The sequence below is a fragment of the Armigeres subalbatus genome, chromosome 2, assembly GCF_024139115.2.
Source record: "Armigeres subalbatus isolate Guangzhou_Male chromosome 2, GZ_Asu_2, whole genome shotgun sequence".
NCBI classification, from domain to species: domain Eukaryota; kingdom Metazoa; phylum Arthropoda; class Insecta; order Diptera; family Culicidae; genus Armigeres; species Armigeres subalbatus.
Window position 1 is genome coordinate 84,420,245 of NC_085140.1, and position 23,615 is coordinate 84,443,859.

Sequence of the window (23,615 nt, forward strand, 5' to 3'; positions counted from 1 at the left end):
CGATGAAGATGCCCGTGTCCTATTGTTCTCCCTTGTGGATAATAATCAGCGACCACATGGCAGACACCAAATTGATCTTAAATTTACTTCACTGTCGCGTTTCTCAACAATCCGGTTCGATTTGGACCAAAAATGTTCACACTCAAACGACTTCACGTCGGATACACGCACTAAAAATCGATAACTATCTACTGGGCGAAATGAATTTATTTCACTGACTTTCACAAAAGATACAAAATGCAGAACGCGACGCGTGGTGGAAAGACGATCTAGTCGTACGAACGTTTTATTTGCAACTTATGAGTATCTAACTGACCGCGTGTGATGTTTTCTGATCATCGTATTCGTACTGCGTTCGTTTTACAATTACAATATTTGAGTTCTGATGCCAGTAAGGAGTAATTTCGTGATCATCTTTCAAGTGACCCTCACTTCATGTCATTCACACCCATCTTACGGTTTCCCCAATCTGGATTGATACTAATCAAAGTTGATGCTGAAGTAAATTTGATACATTGAACCGGACATCACCATTCGTCCATCCCTATGAATAAACACTTCTCTCAGATTACATTCGCAAATTTTCATGACAAACCGGTGCCCTTTCCAGAGAGTATTTTTCGTACACACGCTCATGAATGAATTTCGCCCCGATCATTCATTGTGCCGCATGCACGAAGATGATTCTCTCCAGCATTCGCCTGCTCTTATCCTCCAGCACTCTCTCGTGCGTAGCGCACGCGGCTGCAGCAACGACAATGAACAAAAGCACACCGCACCGATTCTCTCGCCATTCGCTCGTGAGCCGTCGTTCGGAGCGTACGCGTTCACTCGGTTGTCGTCGTCGGCACTTCGTTGCCCATTGTTATCCGTGGCCGTGTTACGCTTTCCCGATCCCGACCGTGTTTTGTTGTGGTTCCTGAGAAAAGAAAGGTGCATTCAATAAAGGGTACACCTCTGTTCATACACAGCTTGGGTCGGTTCGGACCGGTGTGTGGTTTTTTTCGGAATATTGTCGCCGTCTATCTATTTCTACAAGTGTTTTCGGGTTCTACGGTGGTATGACGCACGTGACAATGTCATCATCGGGTTGATTAAAAAACGACAAAAGAGTGATATGGAGAACTCCGGTCCATTTGGATAATAAATTTCAGTTAATGGACCGGGTAGTTGCGGTTTGTGGAAAGTGCGCAACTGATTGATGAGTGTGGTATTGCGTCTTGTGCGTAAGAAACGTACGAAATAATCGGTAATAGATTGCCGAAAAAGGGAATGCAAAAAAAATGTGATGATGAATGATTGATTGTGTTTTTTGTGCACATCGTGCTCCATACATTTGGTCAGCTTGCTCATGCGAAGAGTTCGTGCGTTTCACTGTTCATGTGTTCAAAATAATTGCGTTGAAGTCACTCGACCAATGGTGTTTTGAGGAAAAGGTGAAATTGAGTAGAAGGCAAATTTCAAGCAAACCGATAAAAGGTGTGAAAAAGTCGAGAAAGTGATGAAGCACAAATTGGAGAGGTGTGAAGTGAGAATTAATGGAAATGATTTTCAGAATGTTGTGAAAAGTGAGTGAAACGAAAAGGAATGAAAAATCACGGCCTTTGATTAGCAACGGTCGATGTGGAGCGGAGCGGAAATATTTTGAATTCATATCGTCAAGTCACGTCAAGTTCAAAGCTACCTCAACCGGTAAAATTGTGATCCAGTTGGTTTGTGTGTGCGATTAATTAGCTAATTGGATACAGTAACGGTGACGGACCGTCCAGTTCAGTGTCGTTCAATCGAAGCAGTGTCAGATCACGCAAAACGGAAAGGAGATTAAGTGAAAAAGCAAATCCTTGCCGTAACGCAGCGGTTGGCGGTCATTAACGCAGCCCAGCTAAACGTTCGGTTGTCACGAAAACGTGACATCGCTGGTCGGCGGTGGCACACAGAAGAGAGGAAGATCAGTGAAAGTTTGCAGCACTGGAACAGGAATCTACAGTAGGCGTTTAGATTGGTGACAAGGCAGCAAGAAAGTATCATCATGCCGCATCCTATGTCACCGCATTCACCGACGCCGACGTTGCTAAGCAGCAGTCGCGGTAGCAGCATGCTTATGGTGGAGTACGACTACGATGAGCCAAAGCCGGCAAAGGTTGGGAATCGTTTCAATATTTTAAGGCATTATATTTGATAGCGGTGTTTTACTGATTCTATTGGATCATTTATGTTTATTTACGCAGATAACTCCATATTTTCATTAAACATATTTTTTGGCATGTTTTGTTAGTCGTAAAAATAAGAATTTGACACTGTGTTCTGTGCTTCGTTTTTTATCTAAAACTGAATGTCTACAAATTACAAATAAGAGAAAAATCAGAAATTACAGAAATGATTATTTAATCTTTTTTTTCTTTATCGTACACCACATTTTGTCTAAAGCAAATGTGGATGCAAAACCCATTTCATATGCGTCACTTAGCACCCACGATATAGATAAATTAGCAACGATAAGATATGTACTGACGCGAATAGAGTTCGGTAGGTATTGTACAGCAGAGTACAAGGTGCAAAAACAGCCAGTAGGAGGGTGGACAAAAATTATGATTTATGACCCCTGTGTAGGGCATGCACCGTGTGGTCTGCTCCCAGATCGGAGCGGGCTGGCAATCCTTGTACCGAGCGAGCGATGATTCCGATAACGGAAGATTGCTGCTGTTGTTGATTAATAGTCGGATAAAATACGGCTGTTGACGGGAAAACAATCTCTCGACATTTTCCGTTGTGGGTAGGTTGCGTGTAAACATGGTTGTAAATTGAAAGTAATACTAGTTTTGAAGTAGATGGATTACCATGAAAACGATGCGCTTTGTTGACTGATGAAGACAGTTGCAGTATACCGAAAAAGAAGCTAATTTAACGTTGGTCGCCACTGTAACGTGTTGGGCGCCAATCTCTTCGAATCGAGATTTGTTGCAAATTCATCGCATCGGAAATGCACAAAACGCAATACATTTGCGGAATGAAATTTTTCGTTCCGATGTCAAATGTTGGTGAGAGATGAGCTAAAGCAATCCATTTTAGCAGCGGCAGATTTGCAATTCTGCCATAACGGTGTGAAAAGTAATTCTGTAAATGTTCATCATAGTAGGTCTGAAACGACCTTTTCACCACCTATTTATACACTTTGTGTGTGACCGCAGTCACATAAATTATAACAGTAAACAAGCCTAGCCTAAAGAGAATAGTCTAAAATGCAACTTTTGATATTTATCGAAGCTATATATAAATTTGTACATCAAATTATTTATCGGATCATTTCAACATTATTTCAACAGTGAGATAAGCTGATGCAAATTTTGAAAGTTTTTCGAAAATGTTACAACTCACGTTTATGGAAATAGTAATTCATTAACTCATTTTTATATGCATGTATCAACGGAAAAACAAAATAGATTTTCGCTTGGTTCTGCCTTTCAAAAAAGCAATTTGTTAAAAAAAATGATTATACCAGTGATATAAGTATCGGTAAATTCCACGGGTGCCTTTTGAGTTATTCTCTCCTATAATATGAACCGCACACAGCCTACTCAGGTTGATTAATATTAGCGGCAACGCATGACCAAAACAACAATCGTCGACGTCGTCAAAATGTTTTTCTTTGCGCATTTGCCTGCGAAAAATGCAAAACATGCACAAAAGGTAAATTTCTGCTTCGGGCACGCAAACGCCACTTTTGCGGACACTTACCTACACACATTCATAACAAGCCGTAGCCCCGTCACTGTGTGAAGAAGTCCAATGGCGAAGGGAAAAAAACAAAACGGCAACAACGAATGTGAAAAATAAACAACGCAACGCGTCTCAAGTTCTATGGCTGATGTTTGTATGGCTGGAATTTATGGCGACCATATTATGGTATGGCACGACTTTTGCAAACAACGAATACAGAGTGGATTGAACTTTGGCACTGGGGTCCATCAGCCAGATGACCGGGACTAGAGGTGTGTGCTGGTCCGAAAATCGTCTATGGCTGCGTTTTGGCATTACGCCGAGAGCAATATTATAGCTGGCGACGGTGGCGCAAATTGGAGTGACATCTTTTTTTCATTTGATCTTCGAGGATTGATGCAGGATTCCCAGATTTATTTTTTTTATTTTATGGGGTTTTCCAGAGTCTATTATATAGAGTTGCGCAAAGAGGATCTTCTTACACTTATTCTGAATGATGCTCTTGTTATTATGTTGAAAACTTTCATTTTTGTTCAACCCTTCAAGTGACTTCACGGGAGTGATCACTTCTAAAGTTTTTTAATTCGATAACTGTGTGGCCCCAAAATGGCCGGAACGAAATGCGATGACAGCAGCTCTCCGTGGGTGCGTGTGCACGCTACGGAGATCTGACGAGAAGAGGACGAGTCATGGCTTGCTGATCATCAATTGACACGCTGAGGTGTTCATGTATAATCGCACGCTGAAAGTAACCTACTCAAACCCCACATTCCCCTTCTTCTCTCATAAAAGGCAAAAAAAAAATCTGCAATGATTTTCTTCAAAGTTATATGCACGAGACGAAGGTGAACATTGACCATGTTGCATTTGAGAAAACGATTTGGTTCACTGCGACAACAAGACTATTTATTATTCTACGATCAAACGGTTTTTTTCGGTAATTTTCTACTTATAGCAGAATCTAGTAACAGTGATGAGTATAGCCATTCATGTTCATATACAGCTCACCGAAACCTGGTGACTTCAAATTTATCCTCGTGTACGAACTTTTATTAATTAAACTCCTCCAAATCTACTAATAATTGTGAATAACTTTTCCAAATCAACTTAATGCGATGACTTTCTTTTTACCATCTCGCTGTACACCAATTCAATGTTCACCAATAGTGATCAGTTGTCGAGATCTCGGTACTCACACTGAAGCATCCACATGCGTCACACTATGGACTCTATCATATGTAGATTGCAGCAATAATCTAAATATCTTATTACCTCAATTAAATCAAACTATCATCCTCGTGTATAGGAACACCATCAAGCTGACCTTCAACCTATCGATGTTGAACTTCCGAACAACGACCAAGAAAATGATATTTATCTAGATTTTCACAGATATTATATTTGAATGAGATATCATACTTAAATCAGATCAAACGGGTATTTCCGCTATGACCACTAAGTCAGTGAAATAAAAAATTAACTTCAAGATAATATATTTTGCCTTCCAAACAACTTAGTAGAATACGATAGTTTTCTCATCTCAGATTTCGTTAGAACTTGCTCAACTGGTAGTCTCATGTACACTAAAACCGCCTGTCGTGAACCTGGGACACATCATGGGAATGCCCTCCGTGATCCTGGGATGATCCTCCAGATCGCGCTTCCGGTTCGGGACGTGGGCCATAGCTGCGCCGAATCATTTTTATTTATTTTTTTACTACACTGCCGTATCACACGCGCGACCGTACTTATACGCATCTATTTTAAGACTGACTATAGGCTTTAACTCATCTACTCTCTTACTCTCTTTCGCTCTCAACTCACGAATGTTTAGTGGGTTCAGGCTGCATTGCTATAAAGATCAACGATATATATGCTATAAGGATCAACTATATAGTTATACGAATTATCTCTACACCGCCAAGTGTATAAATATCAAACTTAATTAATTTTAATTAAAACCAGCACTACCCCCGGAAGGCTCACAGACGCGTCTTGTATTTCAAACCACAACAAATTTTCAGCGGTCTCCCAAATGCGCTTTGTGAATTTCCACTCCACAAACCATTGTCCAGCAGTCTTCCAAACGAGCTTTGTGATTTTCCAAACCACAACCAATTTTCCAGCGGTTTTCCAAACCACAATTCGTTTTCCAGCGGTCGTCTCGACGCGCCTTGTGATTTTCGAAACCACAATCCGTTTTCCAGCGGTCTTCCCGACGCGCTTTGTGATTTTCCAAACCTCAATCCGTTTTTAGCGGTCGTCCTGACGCGCTTTGTGATTTTCCAAACCACAAACCGTTTTCCAACGGTCCGTTTACCAGCGTTCTTGCAGACGCGCTTTGTGTTTTTCCAAACCACAATCCGTTTTCCAGCGGTCGTCCCGACACGCTTTATGATTTTCCAAACCACAATCCATTTTCTAGCGATCTTCCAGACGCACTTTGTGATTTTTCAAACCACAATCCGTTTTCTAGCGGTCGTCCCGATGCGTTTTGTGATTTTCCAAATCAAAATCCGTTTTCCAGCGGTTGTCCCGACGCGCTTTATAATTTTCCAAACCACAATTCGTTTTCCAGCGGTCGTCCCGACGCGCTTTGTGATTTTCCAAACCACAAATCGTTTCCAACGGTCTTCCAAACGCGCTTTGTGATTTTCCAAACCACAATCCGTTTTCTAGCGGTCTTCCAGACGCGCTTTGTGATTGTTCAAATCACAATTTGTTTTCTAGCGGTCGTCTCGACGTGCTTTGTGATTTTCCATAACACAAACCGTTTTCAGCGATCGTCCCGACTCGCTTTGTGATTTTCCAAACCACAAACCGTTTTCAGCGGTCGTCCCGACGCGCTTTTTGATTTTTCAAACCACATTTGTGGTAATACAAATCATTTTACCTTGTGATTATTTTAAACCATCCACTATTTTAACCACCATAACCCCTTGATTTCTACTCACCTATTGAAATCAGCGTCAGGATAAAAAAAAGCCTGGCAGGATCGCCAAATGTGTGGCCCCAAAATGGCCGGAACGAAATGCGATGACAGCAGCTCTCCGTGGGTGCGTGTGCACGCTACGGAGATCTGACGAGAAGAGGACGAGTCATGGCTTGCTGATCATCAATTGACACGCTGAGGTGTTCATGTATAATCGCACGCTGAAAGTAACCTACTCAAACCCCACAATAACCAAGTCACCTACAGAGTGCAAACACGTGAGTTTCTTGTTGCAACTTCATTGGCGGCTGTATTAAAGTTTTTTGAAGCTGTTTCTAGAACAAATCTAATACATTTCAATTCATGATTTTTCATTCGCCATAATAATCATCAGACGATAACAATACTTCCGCCTTACCAACAAACATTTGTTTACTTTGCTCGATAGGTAGACGGTTTGACAGTTCAATAGGTAGATTTGGCTTCACTCTTTGCGTAACTTTATATATAATAGACTCTGGGATTTTCTTTTTCAAATAAAGAAAGTAATTAAAATTATCGAAGTTGAGACAATTTTCAACCCGAAAATTTCCTGAACCTGATCGGAAATCGAACCTAGCTTTCATCAGCATGGTTTTGCTTTTTAGTCATGCACGTTTTATGAGCTGAGCTTGAGCTTGATTGACTGCTCGTAGTTGCTACTCCATTATGACCAGATCAGCTGTTCTTGCACAGGGAACCAACAGATGTTTGCTTGGGACTAGCTCACATCTTCAATGTACAAGTACTGGTGGTCTCATTTGTTAGGCCATACTGGCGCCTGCCACGTCAGAATGCAAGTCAATGTAGGGAAGGGGGAGGAAATGATGATACAATCACTCGCCCACTGCAAGCCGAATATACCTCTGCACTTGCCACGAGTTCATGCGGAATTTGTTGGAATTTTTGGGTTAGGTTCGAGAGGCAGAGGTCCGTCTTGGTTAACGAGCTGCCAATGTGATAGATAGGAGAAAGCAACTGAATTTCTGGAATTTCTAATTGGATGTTTTGGAAACGCGCTCTATAGTTCATTTCCAATTCTAGCAGATTACTGTTAGCCATATGACTACCAAGCCCGCTTGGTTTTGCTTTTGAGTCATGCACGTTTTATGTTATGAAAAACGGAATCATATTGGTTTGAGTATTTCTTGGTATTTTTTTCCAAGTTCGTTTATTTGGTTGGCCCAGGCGTATATGACACTTTACGGAATCATGATTCTTTGTGATATATACAATCAATATTATTTTATTATACAGTTAGTAAGAGAGGGGTAGAAGCCAACGTACTGGTGGGATGTTTAATGTTTAATGATGGTTTGGGATAAGGGAATTCCAGCTTCTCATCTGGGCATTTGGTGTCAGGGACGTGCCTATCGCCGTGCTCGAGGAATGGTTCGACTGGGCGATCTTCCGGATGGCAGAACTATGGAGCACTACGGAACAAAAGAGACTAAACATGAAAAAAATACTTTGAAGAAAGAAAAAAATTGATTTTGATGTCAGAAGTACAAAGAAAACTATAAATGGCCTGCAAATAGACAACATCACGATCTTCAAAAAAGACCTCGGGTTGTTTACCTCGGGCCACAAGGGTATCCAATAATTGCTCTCTGGAGGCGTCATTTTCCGAGCAGAACCAAACTACGTGTCATCATAACCGGCTCAGCACCTATTTTTTCTAGGTATTGTCATAAATCTCAAAGCATTAAAAAAACAATTCCGTCGTTTTTTTTATAAATGCAGGATACATATTTCACAACATTCGAATTCTTCTAAAATAGTAACAACTAGAAAAAGATAGCGAAGAATACCATCTTGACCAGTGCATTGCAATCGATACGATGGTAGCAGACAGCTGCTGCTGTATAAAACTTTCAGGCATACGACATTACAGATCGGCTGTAGCGGCCCAACACAACACCAGACTTGCTGGAAACTGTTTATCAGGGAGTAATTCAGCAAAAGTGGGTTTCCTTCCAGCCCGTTGTTGTTCGTTCGCAGTGCGATGGGGTTGTGCTATTATGGCGCATGAAAGTTCAAACGAAGCACGAACCCTTGTTGTTGCTGCTGCTGTGTCGTGCACTTAAAGCTGTTTCATCTATGTAGTGTATCCGTGGAGTGGCCGGTCGATACGGTTCTCCAGCACGAGACACGTTTTCACCACAGTCAGTGACTTCTACAGCAGCAAAGTAAACGTTTTATAATAACGCAAAAATCGATTAAAAATCTCTGGTGTAAAATTTATATCATGGGTTCCGTAGATAAGTACAAGATTGGGTTATACCATTTTATTATTTTGTTTGTCTCGACTCCTGATATTCATTCATAGTTGTTCCATACAGTTCCTACTCTGTTATGAACCGTTTATAATTCAGCCCAATAAAAACACCGACCAGAGAGGTGAGATGAAGCGAGGAAAATGATATCGATTTTAAAGAGTGCTCCCGAAGTTACCTCCCCATTCCTACCGCGCGGGCCTGCGTTGCAAGTGCTTCAGTCACTTGTTTCAGCATCTGCATTTCGCCAAAGCGCGAAACTACAGGAGGGCCAGACTACAAAGCATCGAACACGAAAGTCGTGTTTGTGGCGGTAGCAGTCTGCAGTAGTCGACCATGTCGAACTATGTTGATTCAGTTGGTAGGCACGAGTTTTTATAACTACTGAACTGGAAAAATGAACATTTGACAATCCGGTGTGCAATGAATCGCATTTTTGAATCTTAGGGGTCGTACACTAATTACGTAAGCACTTATGGGAGGAGGGGGGGGTCTGCATATTTCTTACGCTCCCTATAAATAAAAAATGATCTGTATGGGAAAAATCTTACATGGGGAAGGGGGTGCAAGAACCCAAGAAAAATGCTTACGTAATTAGTGTACGGTCCCTTATCTCGTGTCGTGTTGGGTGGACAGAAACACCTGAAACCATTTCCAATTGCGAGCTAATGGGCCCCGCCATGATCAATCGAGTTCGTTCACTTAATAGTGGTACTGACTTTTCATATACAGCATCTATTATACTGAAAAAAAAATTAACTGACTTAAAAGGAAGAAAGCTCTCGTTGCCACAATGTCCTTCTTAATTCTAATTCTTCGAAGAATAGTCTTTTCGATATCCAACGGCAGCATAACTGGAGCATAAATATTTCACCGTTCAATGACCAATCGTGGCTCAGGCAAAAATGCAGGTTGATTGGTTTATATTTCACCTACATATTCCCAGAGTGGGTGTGTACACCGGAAACCTTGAAACCATTACTGGAAAGAGAGATCCAGCGATACGAAGACGTCTTCTTCTTCTTATTGGCATTATGTCCCCACACTGGGACAGAGCCGCCTCGCAGCTTAGTGTTCATAAAGCACTTCCACAGATATTAACTGCGAGGTTTCTAATCCAGGTTACCATTTTTGCATTCGTATATCATGAGGCTAACACGATGATACTTTGATGCCCTGGGAAGTCGAGACAATTTCCAATCCGAAAAATTGCCTAGACTGGCACCGGCATGGTCTTGCTTTGTAGCCGCGCGTCTTACCACACGGCTAAGGAGGGCCCTACCACGTCTACCATTATTTTTCCACAAAACACCATCCAAATTGTATCGAGAAACTTCTTGATTCGTTTTGAACAGTAGAATCAGTGATATGGAAATGCTAATATCATCTTCCAAACTTGGACGTACATGTTCATGATAGAATTAGAGGCGAAAGTATAGAATTGATAGTTCCGTTAGGGTACGGCAGGCATGAAGAATCAATCGATTTGAACCACCTTCCTTTTGCCAGTGGAGATATATCAGCTTCCACACTGATATTCTTCCCTCCCCCTTCATACGGGAGCTTGGCAGAAGGATGGTCGTGTGATATGTGCCATCACAAATATTGCCCTCCGCTCGCTTTCAAATCGACTTCTATAAAAAACATTTTTCATGCCTGCCGTATCCTAACGGAACTATCAATTCTATATTGCGCACTTAGTTCACCACTGGACTCCGCACTTCATAAGTGCGACTACCATCGAAGTGCGGATTAAGTGCGATACGTCAAATGAAATGTCAGCTGAAATGTCATTCTGATTTTTGTTTTGTTTGTCGCCGTACTTGTTGCAAAGTTCATCAGTAGTTTAGAATCAAAACTGATTATTTTTCATTAAAAGCAAATAAAAATGTTCTCTAAAACATCCAACAACATCCTCTGCAATGTCCTGTATCGGCGAGCTAGTGTTAACACCAAATACCACTGTTTGTACGGATATTATTTCTTGGGTTTATCGAGGGCCCGCCTACCGGTGATCTACCGGAAAAGTAAAACTACAATTTCCGGATGGATCCAAGACTATGAGGACAACGGCTTATTAACGGAAGCGCAGCGCACTAATGTGGTCCGGAAGTTCAGCGTTGAACATCGCAATTGGATCATTCAGTTGTACATGTCTCAACCAGTGCTTTTCTCGGACGTAGTAAATTGTAGTTTTACTTTTCCTAAAGCATTTCAACATAACCATCAGCGCCGGAAGCGTTTGTCGTATACTACATGCGGGAGGACTAACCTGGAAGGCTCTAGAGAGAAGGGCCATCCAAGTAAGAGAAGATCAAATTTTTCACTTCTTCTCTGAGTTATGCTCCATAGACTGGGACCTGTATAACTTGGTCTTTCTTGACGAAGTTTCTCTAGATAGCAGAGACATGCTACGAAACCGCGGCTATGGCATGAAAGGCAAAAAACTCATATTCCAAGGTGAGTTTGTGAGGCGTCCAAGAGTGTCTTTCCTATGTTTTTTTGGGGCAGCAGGGAATGTTAGATAGCTTCCAGACAGAAGGTACATTTACAAGAGCAATATTCTTTGAATGTTGTCGATCATTTGCCTTGAATAATGAAAATGTGCGGTGCTATTCTGGTCCAAATTCAGTCTGGATCATGAATGGCGCTCGCATTCATTGCGATGAAAACATTGTATATTATCTACGGTCAATTGGAATCATTCCACTGTTCCTCCCTACTGCCCTTTTTTAATCCCATCGAGATAATTTTTGGTCTCACTAAATCTCGTATGCGTCGGCAGTACAAAGAAAATCGAAATGAAATTCCATCACACGTTGCGATTTCAGCGTTTACTGAATATTCATCATTTGATTGTACCAATTCGCTTCGCCATTGTGGTTACCTACCAAATGGAGTTTTCGATCCTAGTATTGGCCTTTCACAGAACCAAAATGATTCAAATTTTGATGTTTCTAATGAGTAATAGTTTTAAAGTAAAAATGATAAATATTGTTCAGTTTCGTTAAAATCTTTTTATTAAAACAAATAATTTTAAAATCAACAGTATTTAAATTCATTTAGAAATAAACAACAAGCAGTTCATAACAAAAGTTGCAATCCCATAATCAAACCCGAAATAAATCATTTATGCATGGTCTACATCCGACATATCCGAAACCCTGCCAGCAATGTTTCGATTAAATTCATCCTCCTCTGGCCGCACAGCAGAACTCATTGCTCCGACTAGAGCCGAATTAACATCCGAACGTGTCCTCATACTTGCTAAACGGCTTTTGAGTCGCTGAGCCCAAAATAGTAGCTGATCAGTATCGTTTTCGAGTGCTTCCAATTCTGCGACAAATCCTTGGTTAATCGTATTAGCCACGGACAAACCACTTCGAACTGACTCTAACTTCACAGCCTAGGAAATTGGAACGCTTCGGAAAAACTTCAGCAGGTGTTGTGGTGGCATTTCAGTTAATCTTTGTTCACGTTCGTGGGCTGGTCCAGCATGTATGAAATTTGCCCACAATCTCCATGCACTTGACTGTGCTTGAAAATGACCATTCTTGCGCCGAAGTTCTTCAGCCAATGACGTCACGGCCTGGTTGCTAGGAGCACCCGATCGATCTGCATTTTGATGACGAATTAATTGTTTCTCAGTAACTTCCCACAGTGACTTGCAAGAAATCGAAGTAGAGTAAACATGTACATGAACACGTATCTCTTTGCACCGGCAGCTTGTCAGTAGTTTGCTGCTGACTTTTTCTATGGTCACTCGTTTCTTCTGACTGTGGTCCTGTAAAACGACGAACTTGCCCATCTCTTCGAAAATGGGTAGCCTGTCAGCCCATGTAGGAACTTGCGTGCCACTATTCTCTACAAAAATCACTTCACGGCATAGAAGTGGCTTACACATATCCCATATTCGGGTCAAAATCTCGTGTACAGTATCACCGGAGATCAAACGAGTACCAATCAATCCGCCAGACGTTTCCCCGATGAATCTACGTTTGTAAAACTGGCCATTGAACGTAAAATTTGCATCGCCGGTACTCAATTTCATTAACTTTGCGTTGGGGGTTTCGTTTGATGCTGACGGGATTGATGTTGGGTCGATTTCACTGTCGTCCACTACGCAGTGCTGTTCTTCAGCTCCGGATCCTGCATTAACATTCGCGGCGGTTGCGGATTCATTTTCGTACGTCGCATCTGCGTACACATACTCGGGAATAGTGTAATCAGATTCCAGGGCTTCCACAATGTATCCATCTGGTTCCAGGGCATCATCCTCCTGGGCTCCATGATTCGAAACATTCGAGAAGGCAGCCTCAAAATCGTCGCGGAAATCCATCCAAAATATGGACTGTAAGGATGTATTGCAGAAAACAAATTCCATAATTTTAATATTACGAACTTACCTAGCCAATAGTTTCACAATAATACAGCCTAATTAGGGTAAAATCAGCAGTGATTCAAATCGTTCGGGGCTGTCAGTGTGAATATGAATCTGAAACATTCATTTTCCCAGCAGCTGTTCTAGATTCATTTTTTATACCAGTCAAATGTCAATAAAATAAAACTGGTATAACGCTCCGTTCTATTTTCTGCAGATTTGAACCACGATTGAATCACGAGATTCAAAGATTTTCCAATTGTTTTGGTGTATGAATGCGTCATTTTATCTACGGATCAATCCACTTTGCAATTACGGCGCCTTTCTTGGCGCCAACATGATGATTTCATTTAATTGAAAATTTGAAAACATGAATAGAACACTGCTGGGGAAACCAGCGAGTTTGTTCTATTTGGCTCCAGATTCAAACTAGAATAGTGGTCGAAAATTTGGAATGAAACTGAATCACTCCTGATTTCACTCTTACGGTGAAATTAATGAAACAATTCGTAGAAAAAAGAGAAAAAACTTGTTGTGCGATCGCTTTCTTCAAAGTAAATAAACAGGGGAAATGTTTTTGTTTTAATATGGGCGAAGGCTTTCTGGAAGGGCTGCCAGATTAACTTTATTAGTATAGTTTTGTTAATTATAAATCTTTAGCGATTTCAAATATATATTTTCTATGGTTTTCAATAATTGATGCAAATTATTTCCAGGAAAAGTTCATTCATTTGAATTGAAGTTGAAAAATTGAAACTCGGTGGTATATAAAGACGAATATGATCGAAGTGTGTACATTTACTAGTAATTAACGTTGCATTCATTTAATTTGGCAACATTGTCGTTTCACTCACAACTGCGACACCAGAAGTTCGAAAGAAGTCCATAGATGAACGCAAGAAGCAATACTTTTGCCTCTAATTCTATCATGAACATGTACACGGAAGGAAAGAAGTACCCAAAATTGAGTATTTTTAAACTTACTCTTGAGTTATTTTTTCTCTTCTCTTTCACCTACTATTTCTTTTGTTGTCAAAAACAAAAGAGCCAAACAATCCAAAGACGCCAGTTCAATACGGGAAGCCAATTTTGAGTTTTATTACCTGAGGTCGAAATTGAGTGAATTAAACTTAAATTTGGGTAAATAAATTTTCCGTTGGGTACTTTTTTAACATGGGAGTAAAGGCAAACTACTTCGACCCTACTTACTCAATTTTGGCTTCCCGTACGGATGTTCGAGGTTGGGTGAATTAAACTCACTATTGGGTAGTTTATTTCTTCCGTGTACGTCCAAGTTTGGAAGATTATATTAGCATTTCCATATCATTGTAAATCGTTTAACTTCACGTAGAAGTAACACACACGAAATCATTAATTTAGAGTAGAATCAGGATTGGACTTGGAATTGGATACCTGGCTGTCAGTTGAACGTAAAGGACAGCCCCAATCCACTATTCATTCTAATTACGCCAGAATTTATCAATATAGTGGTATAAGTACTAGAACACTAGTGGTGCTGTAGTCATTTGAATAAATTTATGCATCCGTGGCCGTCCACCGAAATCCGTCCACCTAATGAAATATCAATAAATAAAACGGGGTTGGAAGCAATTAATATATAAATAATGTATCTTATCCTGGCCATATGCTTAAATTAAATGTATGCTTTTTGAACATTGAAATAAAAAGTAGACTTTGAAATTCAACCAAAGTCCAACACAAATAAAAAACAATCCGCCATCCGCCTTCCTTCATCAGTGCTGCCACCTGGAAAAGTTTCGAGAAAAAGTAGAATCATGGTAATTTGACATGGCATGATATAGAAAATGAGGATTAAAATGCCTCTAGAACGTTATTAAAAAAATTTGGCCAAACAATTTTTAGTTTGTGGGGTTAGAAATTCAACAATCTTAAACATTAACTGTTTATTCGAAAAAAAAAAAAATAAAAAATCGAGATATTTTGTCTATTTTGTGTGAAAGCACAAGCAAATACTAACTCCTTAAACCATTTTTTTTTTGAAAAACATCTCTAATTTTTTTTATAACTTCTTCATTTGCTATACCACACTGTGTGAAATTTCAATGATCCTACTTTTTCTCTCGATGACAGCTGGCGGTCTTCTCCTCCCCTATTCAGAAAACGTAGAACTCTGGGTGCCATTAAATGCGTTTGCGTGTTGACTATTATACCACAAGTGAAAAGTTGACTATACCAAAAGCAAATCGCAATGATCAAAGTAAGATCAATGAAATCAGTCCACCGTGGAGGTAGAGGATGGCTCAATGCGGAACAAATGTTGTTCAAAGGTCGGCTACCCATCATTGCCGCCGGTCGATGCCGCAAAAGCTCGATCCAGTTGATGCAAAAGTAGGTATAAAATTGCTAAGGTCGCTTCATTTTGCGTGACCAACATCTAGTTCGCCGCGACCTAGCAGCCACAGTACTGGTACACAGATGTCAAATTTACGTCTTCTTTTTCTTCTTCTTCTTCTTCTTCTTCTTCGGAGGTGAACTAGCCTTGGGCTAAAAACCTCTTTAATAAAGATTATAATAATAATAATTCTTCTTCTTCTTCTCTATATATAAAAATGAGTTTGCAATTCCTTTGAGGCAATATAACTCGCGAGCGAGATGACCGATTCTCAAGATTTTCTCACTAATCGATTCGTTTTAAGGTCACTCCTGACGGAATCCAAGTTTCAAAGTGCTCGCGTTTTCGGAGGCCGACCACTCGACACGGAGGCGGCGCGCGACTATCACTTTTGTTGATTCATCTTTGCTGCGTCGCAGCATGCGTGAAATAATAAAAATGACAGTTGTGCGTTGCTTCCGTACCGAGTGTTGTGCCCCCGAAAACGCGAGCACTTTAAAACTTGGATTCCGTCAGGAGTGACCTTAAGGTCAACTGTGTTCATATATATGGAAAGATATTTAAAAGATATTTTAGTTATCAGATAAACATTGTCGCTGTCGTCGCTGTTAGGAACATCTTTTGCTGGCGAAAATAGGGGATTTAAATGTCAATGAAGGAAAAATACATACGATTTGACAGTTAGGTACCATACATGTTTCGGACAGCAGAACAAAGGGAACCGAAGCGACAATCTTTATCTGGTAACTAAAATATCTTTTGGAAAGGTAAAATGATTTGCTGGGAAAGTTGAACAAATGTAAAAATGCTACGTTTCCATGAGTTCTGGAGAAAATCATCAAGCTCGAAATGAAATCAATCTAGAGTGCGGTGCTGCAATCAACTAAACGATTGACAGGTCGAAAAAAAACAGCCCAAGCAAGATCCGGCAAGTTCGTCTAGTAGGTGATAAAACAAAACATTTTCTACAACATGACGCCTAATAAAAGGCCAAGTTTCGCTTATTAAACCTAATTAATGACTACAGCGCCACTAGCATTCTAGAGCTTATGCTTCTACTCTCGATCCTCGGTATAGAGAGTGGTATCAGAGGAGCTACCATTGTCTTCGGAGTGAGCAGCATTCTAGTATCAACATTTTTCTGGAAGACGGCGCATGTGTAGCAGTTTCACTGCAATCAACAAACAAATGAATTTGCGCATTCTGCCTTGACGCCACCTTTATAGAAGCAACAGCAACGAGCAGCTATCGTACATATCTTCCGTCGATACCACTACTCCATATCTCCTGCATTAATACTTTCCCGATTGGACACACGATTTAAACGTATTTAAACAGTTTTCCTGATAGTTGGTCAACTCCACTGGCTTTGTTGTTTTTCAGTCGGCCGATCTCCTGGATTTCCTGAAGATTTGGAACCGGAAGTCGTATGTCCTGCGTGCGTGCTCCCAGGTTCATCACCATACCGCCACCGTTGTCTGTCGCATCCCCATTCAGGTGCTCTTCATAGTGCTGCCATCACCTTTGGATCACCTCACGCTCGTTCGTAAGAATGTTCTGGAAACACCAAAATATGTGTACAAACATAACTGGCTGATGTCAAAGTTGTATTGAGCGCAGTTGACCTGGTAGACCAATTGATTCAAACTCCAGAACGGTTTGGAGAACCTAGAACATCTGGTTTTGGTATATCTGAGTTGTAAATCATACGCGTGACCTCTACGGACCTTTATGAATATGACTGGTTCATTTAAGATAGCTTTCGAAAGCAGTTGACCTGGTAGACGCATTGAACCAAACTCCAGAACAGTTTGAAGAACCTAGAATATCTGGTTTATGCAAAACTGAGCGGAATATCGTACATATGGGCTTTACAAACTGGCATGGATATAAGAGAACAATCGCAGAAATAGGAAGCAGTCTATGATGATTGAAGCAAATCCAGCTGTCTGGTAGCAAGCGTATCAGAAGAAGAACTGTGAAAGCTTCTAAAAGTTTTTTCGGAATCTGTAGGAATCACAAATAAGGACTGTATCGAAAATAAGTTATCCACTTTCAAAGTGTTACTACTCAGAAGCTCATGAAGGTATTGGTTTGTTTTACCCTGCATTCGATGTATTCGTATGTTAAGTTTCAAATCAAAATTTGTTTGTTTGTTGAAAATCTGTTGTTTCCGATGTATCGCAAATTGAAAGTGATATTGAGATTCGAGTTTTGGACACATGGCTCCGTAAGAAGGGCATCGAGATGGATATTTTGACCAAGCGTTTCGATACCCACCCCCAAAGGTAAAAATTCATGGTTAACAAGCTTGGGGAATACTACACGTTTGCCTACCTGTCGGAAAAGGAAGAAAATCGAAATCAAGTGACCAGAATTCGGATCAGAAAGTAATCATGTTATAAAACGAGGCAATTTTATGCCGATTTGTGACCAGGAAGAAAAATGCTTGAATAAATGTTGGAATAGTGCGATATTTATTCAGTATTATATTTTTTCATAAAACTTAACAAACAGAATTAACATAAATTGCTAGACAAATTTTAATAAATTTTCAAAATCCATCCGATTTTATTCGAAAAAAATAATGTGGATAACTTATTCTCGATACAGTCCTTATACCTACGTTTGCATGAAATCCTAGAAGTTAGAAAGAAAAAAGTCTGAAACTCGGAGTAACATTGCTCGTGAGATTTCTAAAATCCCGTAAACAGTACTGAGCACTCTTAAAGAATCTTGGACGACCATAAGCATTACTGGTAGATCGTAGCGATGTCTCTAAAGATTTCTAAAGGTTCGAATTCTTAAAAGTTAGTGAAATTACATGGAACGATTAAATATTTTATAAAATTTACTGGAATCCATAACCACCTCTGGAAATTAGTGAAAAAGTTTGAAGACATGCTTTTTGGAAATGTTCTATAAACACTGGAAATGTAATGATCGTCTTGATCATCATAGGAAGTTTATATCTTATCTGATAATGTCCGAAAAAATCTCTTGAAATCCGAGAGGATCTCCGGAAAGTCGCTGAAATAAAAGTATTCTATGGATTTGATAATCCAGTTTCTGTCCTACCCACGTCACGGAACGTGGCGGCGCCTCTGCAACATGGTATATGTACAATGTGTTCAATAAGTTCGAATACACTTTCTTAAAAAAAAACTAGATTAAATTAATTATTTTCCCGGATTCATTTCATTGAAAGTATTGTTTGGAACGTTTGTAACATTTCTTTAGGAATGACCTCTGTTTTGACATAAGTAATAAAGGATCAAACAAGAAAGTTAAGAGGCTTCAAATCCAGGAAGCTGGGTGGCCGCAAAGTTGTGTTCAAGAAGTCTATGAAATTATCCCCATATTAGGCTTAAATCGCACGGAAAATGTGTATAAAGGGGTATCGTCCTATTGGAACACGTAGGGCTCTTCTCCGTATTAGCACCTGGCCACTGGAGGCATAAACCGTCCTCAAAACCTCAGTTTTGTAGTACCGCAATGATTTTGACCTTCAAAAACGTCTATTCACGATGTCCCAATACTCCTAATAAACAAACAACAAGTGACAGAATGTCGACACCACACACATCCGGTATATATGCAGCTAAAGCTCACACCAATACTAATACAGAATATGTGCATTAGGCATAAAAACACAATGATCAAACATTTGTATTCGAACTTATTGAACACCCTGTACAGCCTCTTACGAATGTATTGTTGAGTTGGGAGACCGTTGCAAACTAAGTATTAGAGCTGTTCCAGCGGCCTTCGACGATTATTAAACACCACAGCTGCCACTTTTCGTTATGATTCATTGTAACAGATAGGTACTATAGTTATAACCACATTTGAGCATTTGTTTTTCGATGAAATCTTTTGATAATAAGCTTCGGCGCAAAAATCAAAAACCATCACGAACATATTATAGACTTTGAATGTAAATATCTGAACAGCTTTTTTGATGGATTTCATTTTTTTAGACCATTTAATCAAGGAAGAGCTAACGCTTCTTTGTATTGTTCTGAAAATACTGATTCTCAATTATTTATTATCGATAATGAGCATAAGCATGAGCATTATGTCCGCACAATTCGTAGTTGCTACTCCGTGATTGACTGAACTTGCGAAATTGTACAGAGAACACAATCAATGGGGCTTGGGATTAGCTACCCATTCTCAATGTACACGTTTCGGGAGCTCAAATATTTAAAGTCAATAATGGCGCCGGCCACATCCATTCGGTCTTCTACTAGAGATCGAGTATACCTCTGCATCTCCACGATTGTCTTGGAATAGGATATCGTTTTAGTTACAAGGATAATTTTTCTGGATTCGCTTTGGTAAGCGATGAAATCTATGGAATGGAAAATAACACTAATACGCTGTTTCGCGACGTGTAAAAAGTTAAAATATACATGCCCGGTTGCATATGAAAACTGAGGACAGCTCGGCACTTCACCCCACAGCTTCTATTTCCCTCCCATTAAAAACAAAGCAATGAAATAGAATTAGGTTTGTTTTTTATTTGTTACTCGTGGTTGGATCTAATCCTCGGTTCGTCGAACTAGATTCTGGCAGCGAAGCAGATACAGCATTAGCAGCAAGAAGGATGCAGATTTTATCTCAATGAATAGGTATCTAAGCTTTCCGTTGCGGCCACAGGACATGACGAGTTATTTCCACTCTGACCGCTGTTCGTCAATTGAAAAAAAATTACTCAAAATAATAAAAAAACGTTAAATAACAAAAAAAAAAAATCGATAGTTGATCGACGATGACGATGAACACAAATGAAAGCATTCATGGTTTTGTTTGAAAAATAACGAACACAGCAGGCGGCACACGAGCCCAAACAAACCACCAGGAGCAGAGTGCGTGGAAGTTAAAACCAATTTCCGAACCGGGATGCTCGACTGGTTGCTTGATTGGACACCGTGCAATCGTGTTTCTAGGGATGCCATATCCATTATCAAAATATGTTCAATTTGTATTTAGTTTCAATGTTTTCCTCAAATTTATGTTTCATATTTTAAATACAATTTTCGGTCAACTTTTCAAAAGCCACATTTCAAAAGTTTTAGCTGATTGTAAATTATTTTTATCAATATGCATGTTCTTTGAAATAAATTATACATAAAAAAAACTAACATCCCTGCATTCTAGCTAAGCTGGGTCAATTAGGAATCAGCATGGTCAGTTTGTTAAACAATTTTCTTGTTACCATACCGCCAGTTTGATAGAGAACGTTAACTTGCATCGATGAGGAAGGGTCGACAGTTGGTAATTAGTTTACACTCGTGCCAATGGCGATCGAGAATGATAGAACGGAGGGTGGTTGGTAGTCCAGATGGTCAATTATACGGAACCATACATAATTCGGTTTCGGATGATATCGTCTACCGGCTGGCTATTGTCTTCATTAGGAGCAGTCAGCGGTCAGTGAGGCGAGTGATTGATGATTGGATATAATAGGGTCAAGTAAAACATAAATGATCTTAACCTGAACATCATAAGACATTAACAATATTTAATAATATATTTAAATTTCCTTTATTTAAAAATAAATTTTGGCACATGGGCTTAATACAATGAATAGCACCCCTACTTGACACCGTACATGAAACTCATCGTTTCCTGATTCACTCTACATTAATTAGCAAATAAATCTAAAAAACGACTCAACTGAGCACTAAGGACTACTCGTAAGCTTAATCGCTTCATAAACGCAAAAACTGCAAATCGTGGGAACATTACGCTGGCAGCGTGCCGAGTTCCATCATCGTCAGTGAGCGCACTTTTTTTTGCCATCTAACCGTGCGCCACTAAATTATAGAAATACTACAATAAGAGATCGGCGAAGACGCCATCTTGTTTCCAATCGAACCGTCAAAAGCGGTTCCAATTCGACTTGTTTACTTTTTGCATCCATAAGAAGCAAGCAAAAGTTCAAGTGATGCCGGTATTATTTCACGATTTCATGCATTTTCATACGTTGCCATTTCGACAGTTTTTCACTCCGCCGGTCTCTGGTTATAGGGTGGCTACTAAATTATGCTTCTTTGTTTCAAAGACTTTGGTGTTCATATCAACCCCCTACCGACTGCTGGGTCGATTCGATAGTCGTTATTATGAGCATCCATCCAAAGGCTCCCGGCGCGGCGTGTCTTCGTCATGCCGCGGAACAATCGTTTTGCATAAATTTGTCCTGACGTTTGGACGAGCATTGTTTTCCGACATTCACTTGCTTTTTTTTGGTTCAAAATGTTCTTTCCTTTGTATCTACTGTTTGCTGCTGTTTCAATATGTTTAGCTTGTTGAATGAGAAAATTCCGAATTGAAAAGATTGGCGAAAATCAAATGAGGTCTCATCAGCTAACAATGCGCAGGGTGGTAAACTTATTCGGCGATAGGTTCAAAATGTGATAGAATAAATAAAAAGCCCAAACAATGCTAAATTTCATAACATAAATCTTATTCAAGAAATTCGCTTTGGGGCTCAAACCGAAAGTTGGATATTAACCCTAACATGCTTTGTTACATATGTTAAATCACTTAAAATGCCATCTCGATTGTTCCCCACGCTGCACTGCTGTGACATAATGTCGTCCATGTATAAAAATGTTATTTCACCGCGAAATCAATTTGTGTGCAAACAAATGTTTTGACAGCCGAGCAATGTAATGTGAAATTCATGTACGTACGCTCGATGCTGGCTGGTACGTAGGTGCTGGGGGAGAAGCACTTGCAGTGGCTGGAGCACCATCTTTAGTATCAACAATTGTTACGACTCGAGGCGGACGATTTGTGGATGGTTTTTACTGCGAGCACAGCCCACGCGTGTTTGTTCGGTGGAACTGAAGTTGCTCGCTTTTTCAGAGTTTCTTTAATTTTGGTAAGATGGGTAGGTATGGATAGGTTTCATAGCTCCGTGGTTCACTGGCAGCGAGTCTGGCATGGATGTCATTATACAATAATTGGAACATGATCGCTAGATGGAACTGCGACACAAAAAGGGGAATTTGTGAGTTGTTTTATCCCTAAATCTACTTTTTCTCAATTAAAGATTTATTTGCACGTTTGAAGACGGAAATAATTACAATTCAATGAGAAAACTGCTGAGAAATTGATCTTCTTCGAAATTGTTTATCTAAAATATTTTCATACTCAATATATTCATTTGCAAAATATATGTAACTCCAATTATTATCAAAACTCTGTTGCCGACCCTCAAATTTTGGGTTGTTTTCCTCTACATCAGCCGAGTCTGCCTGTGCCGAGGTTGACATCTTGCCATTGAGCCATCGAGCCAACTTCCAGGGAACATAGGATCCCACCCCGTATCGATTCTGCATACGATGACCAGCTTCGATCTCCCTCCAGCGGCGCGAGTCCACTGGCTTAGAGTGAAAGCTGGCACTCATCCAAAGCTACAATTGATGGCTCTCGGAAGATCGCCGGCCGAGTTATTAAACATAGAATTCATCAATTACGAACACATGAATACGAATGGGTCTGTTTCAAGTCATGGAGTATGCATCGGAGTCATCGGATAGTCTCTCGGATATCTGTAACACATTCTCGGCCGAAGCAGCTGCAACTTTCTTCGTCGCCCGCTCCCCATCCAGGTAAGCCATCCTCCTATTGAATTCTTCCAGCATCATCTCCGCACTTCAGAGCAAAACTCCTAAGCACCCTTGGATCCACGGTATCTTAGCAAACCTGCTCCCAAATACGACCTTTCCTTGGCTTCCGGAGCACTGCGAAGTATCTGGTTCTACCTCCTTGTCGGAGTCGGATATTATGGCTTGCAATTGGCGTCAACCGTACCTGGTGCGAGAAAACTGGGAAATATCCAGGAGAGCTGCCATTACCGGACAGTTGCGGAAAATCAAGGGG

At 40.3% G+C, this 23,615-nt stretch overlaps 2 protein-coding genes across 3 annotated transcripts in view; one reads left to right on the plus strand and one right to left on the minus strand.

The window, feature by feature from the left end:
* Positions 1–23,615, plus strand: part of LOC134209656 (breast cancer anti-estrogen resistance protein 1) — a 461,209-nt gene that overhangs the window by 172,894 nt on the left and 264,700 nt on the right. Inside the window, exon 1 of one of the 2 annotated variants that reach the window (XM_062685659.1) lies at positions 814–2,140. The exons of the other annotated variant lie outside the window; for it this stretch is intronic. Coding sequence (XP_062541643.1) covers positions 2,030–2,140 — 111 coding nt within the window. The 5' untranslated portion in view covers positions 814–2,029. Of the gene's footprint in view, positions 1–813; positions 2,141–23,615 lie in introns of those variants that run through there. 2 annotated transcript variants of the gene reach the window in all.
* On the minus strand, positions 12,095–13,333 carry LOC134215077 (uncharacterized). The gene is given in 1 exon segment (XM_062694327.1): positions 12,095–13,333. A coding segment is annotated over 1 exon segment (1,209 nt). The 5' UTR covers positions 13,304–13,333.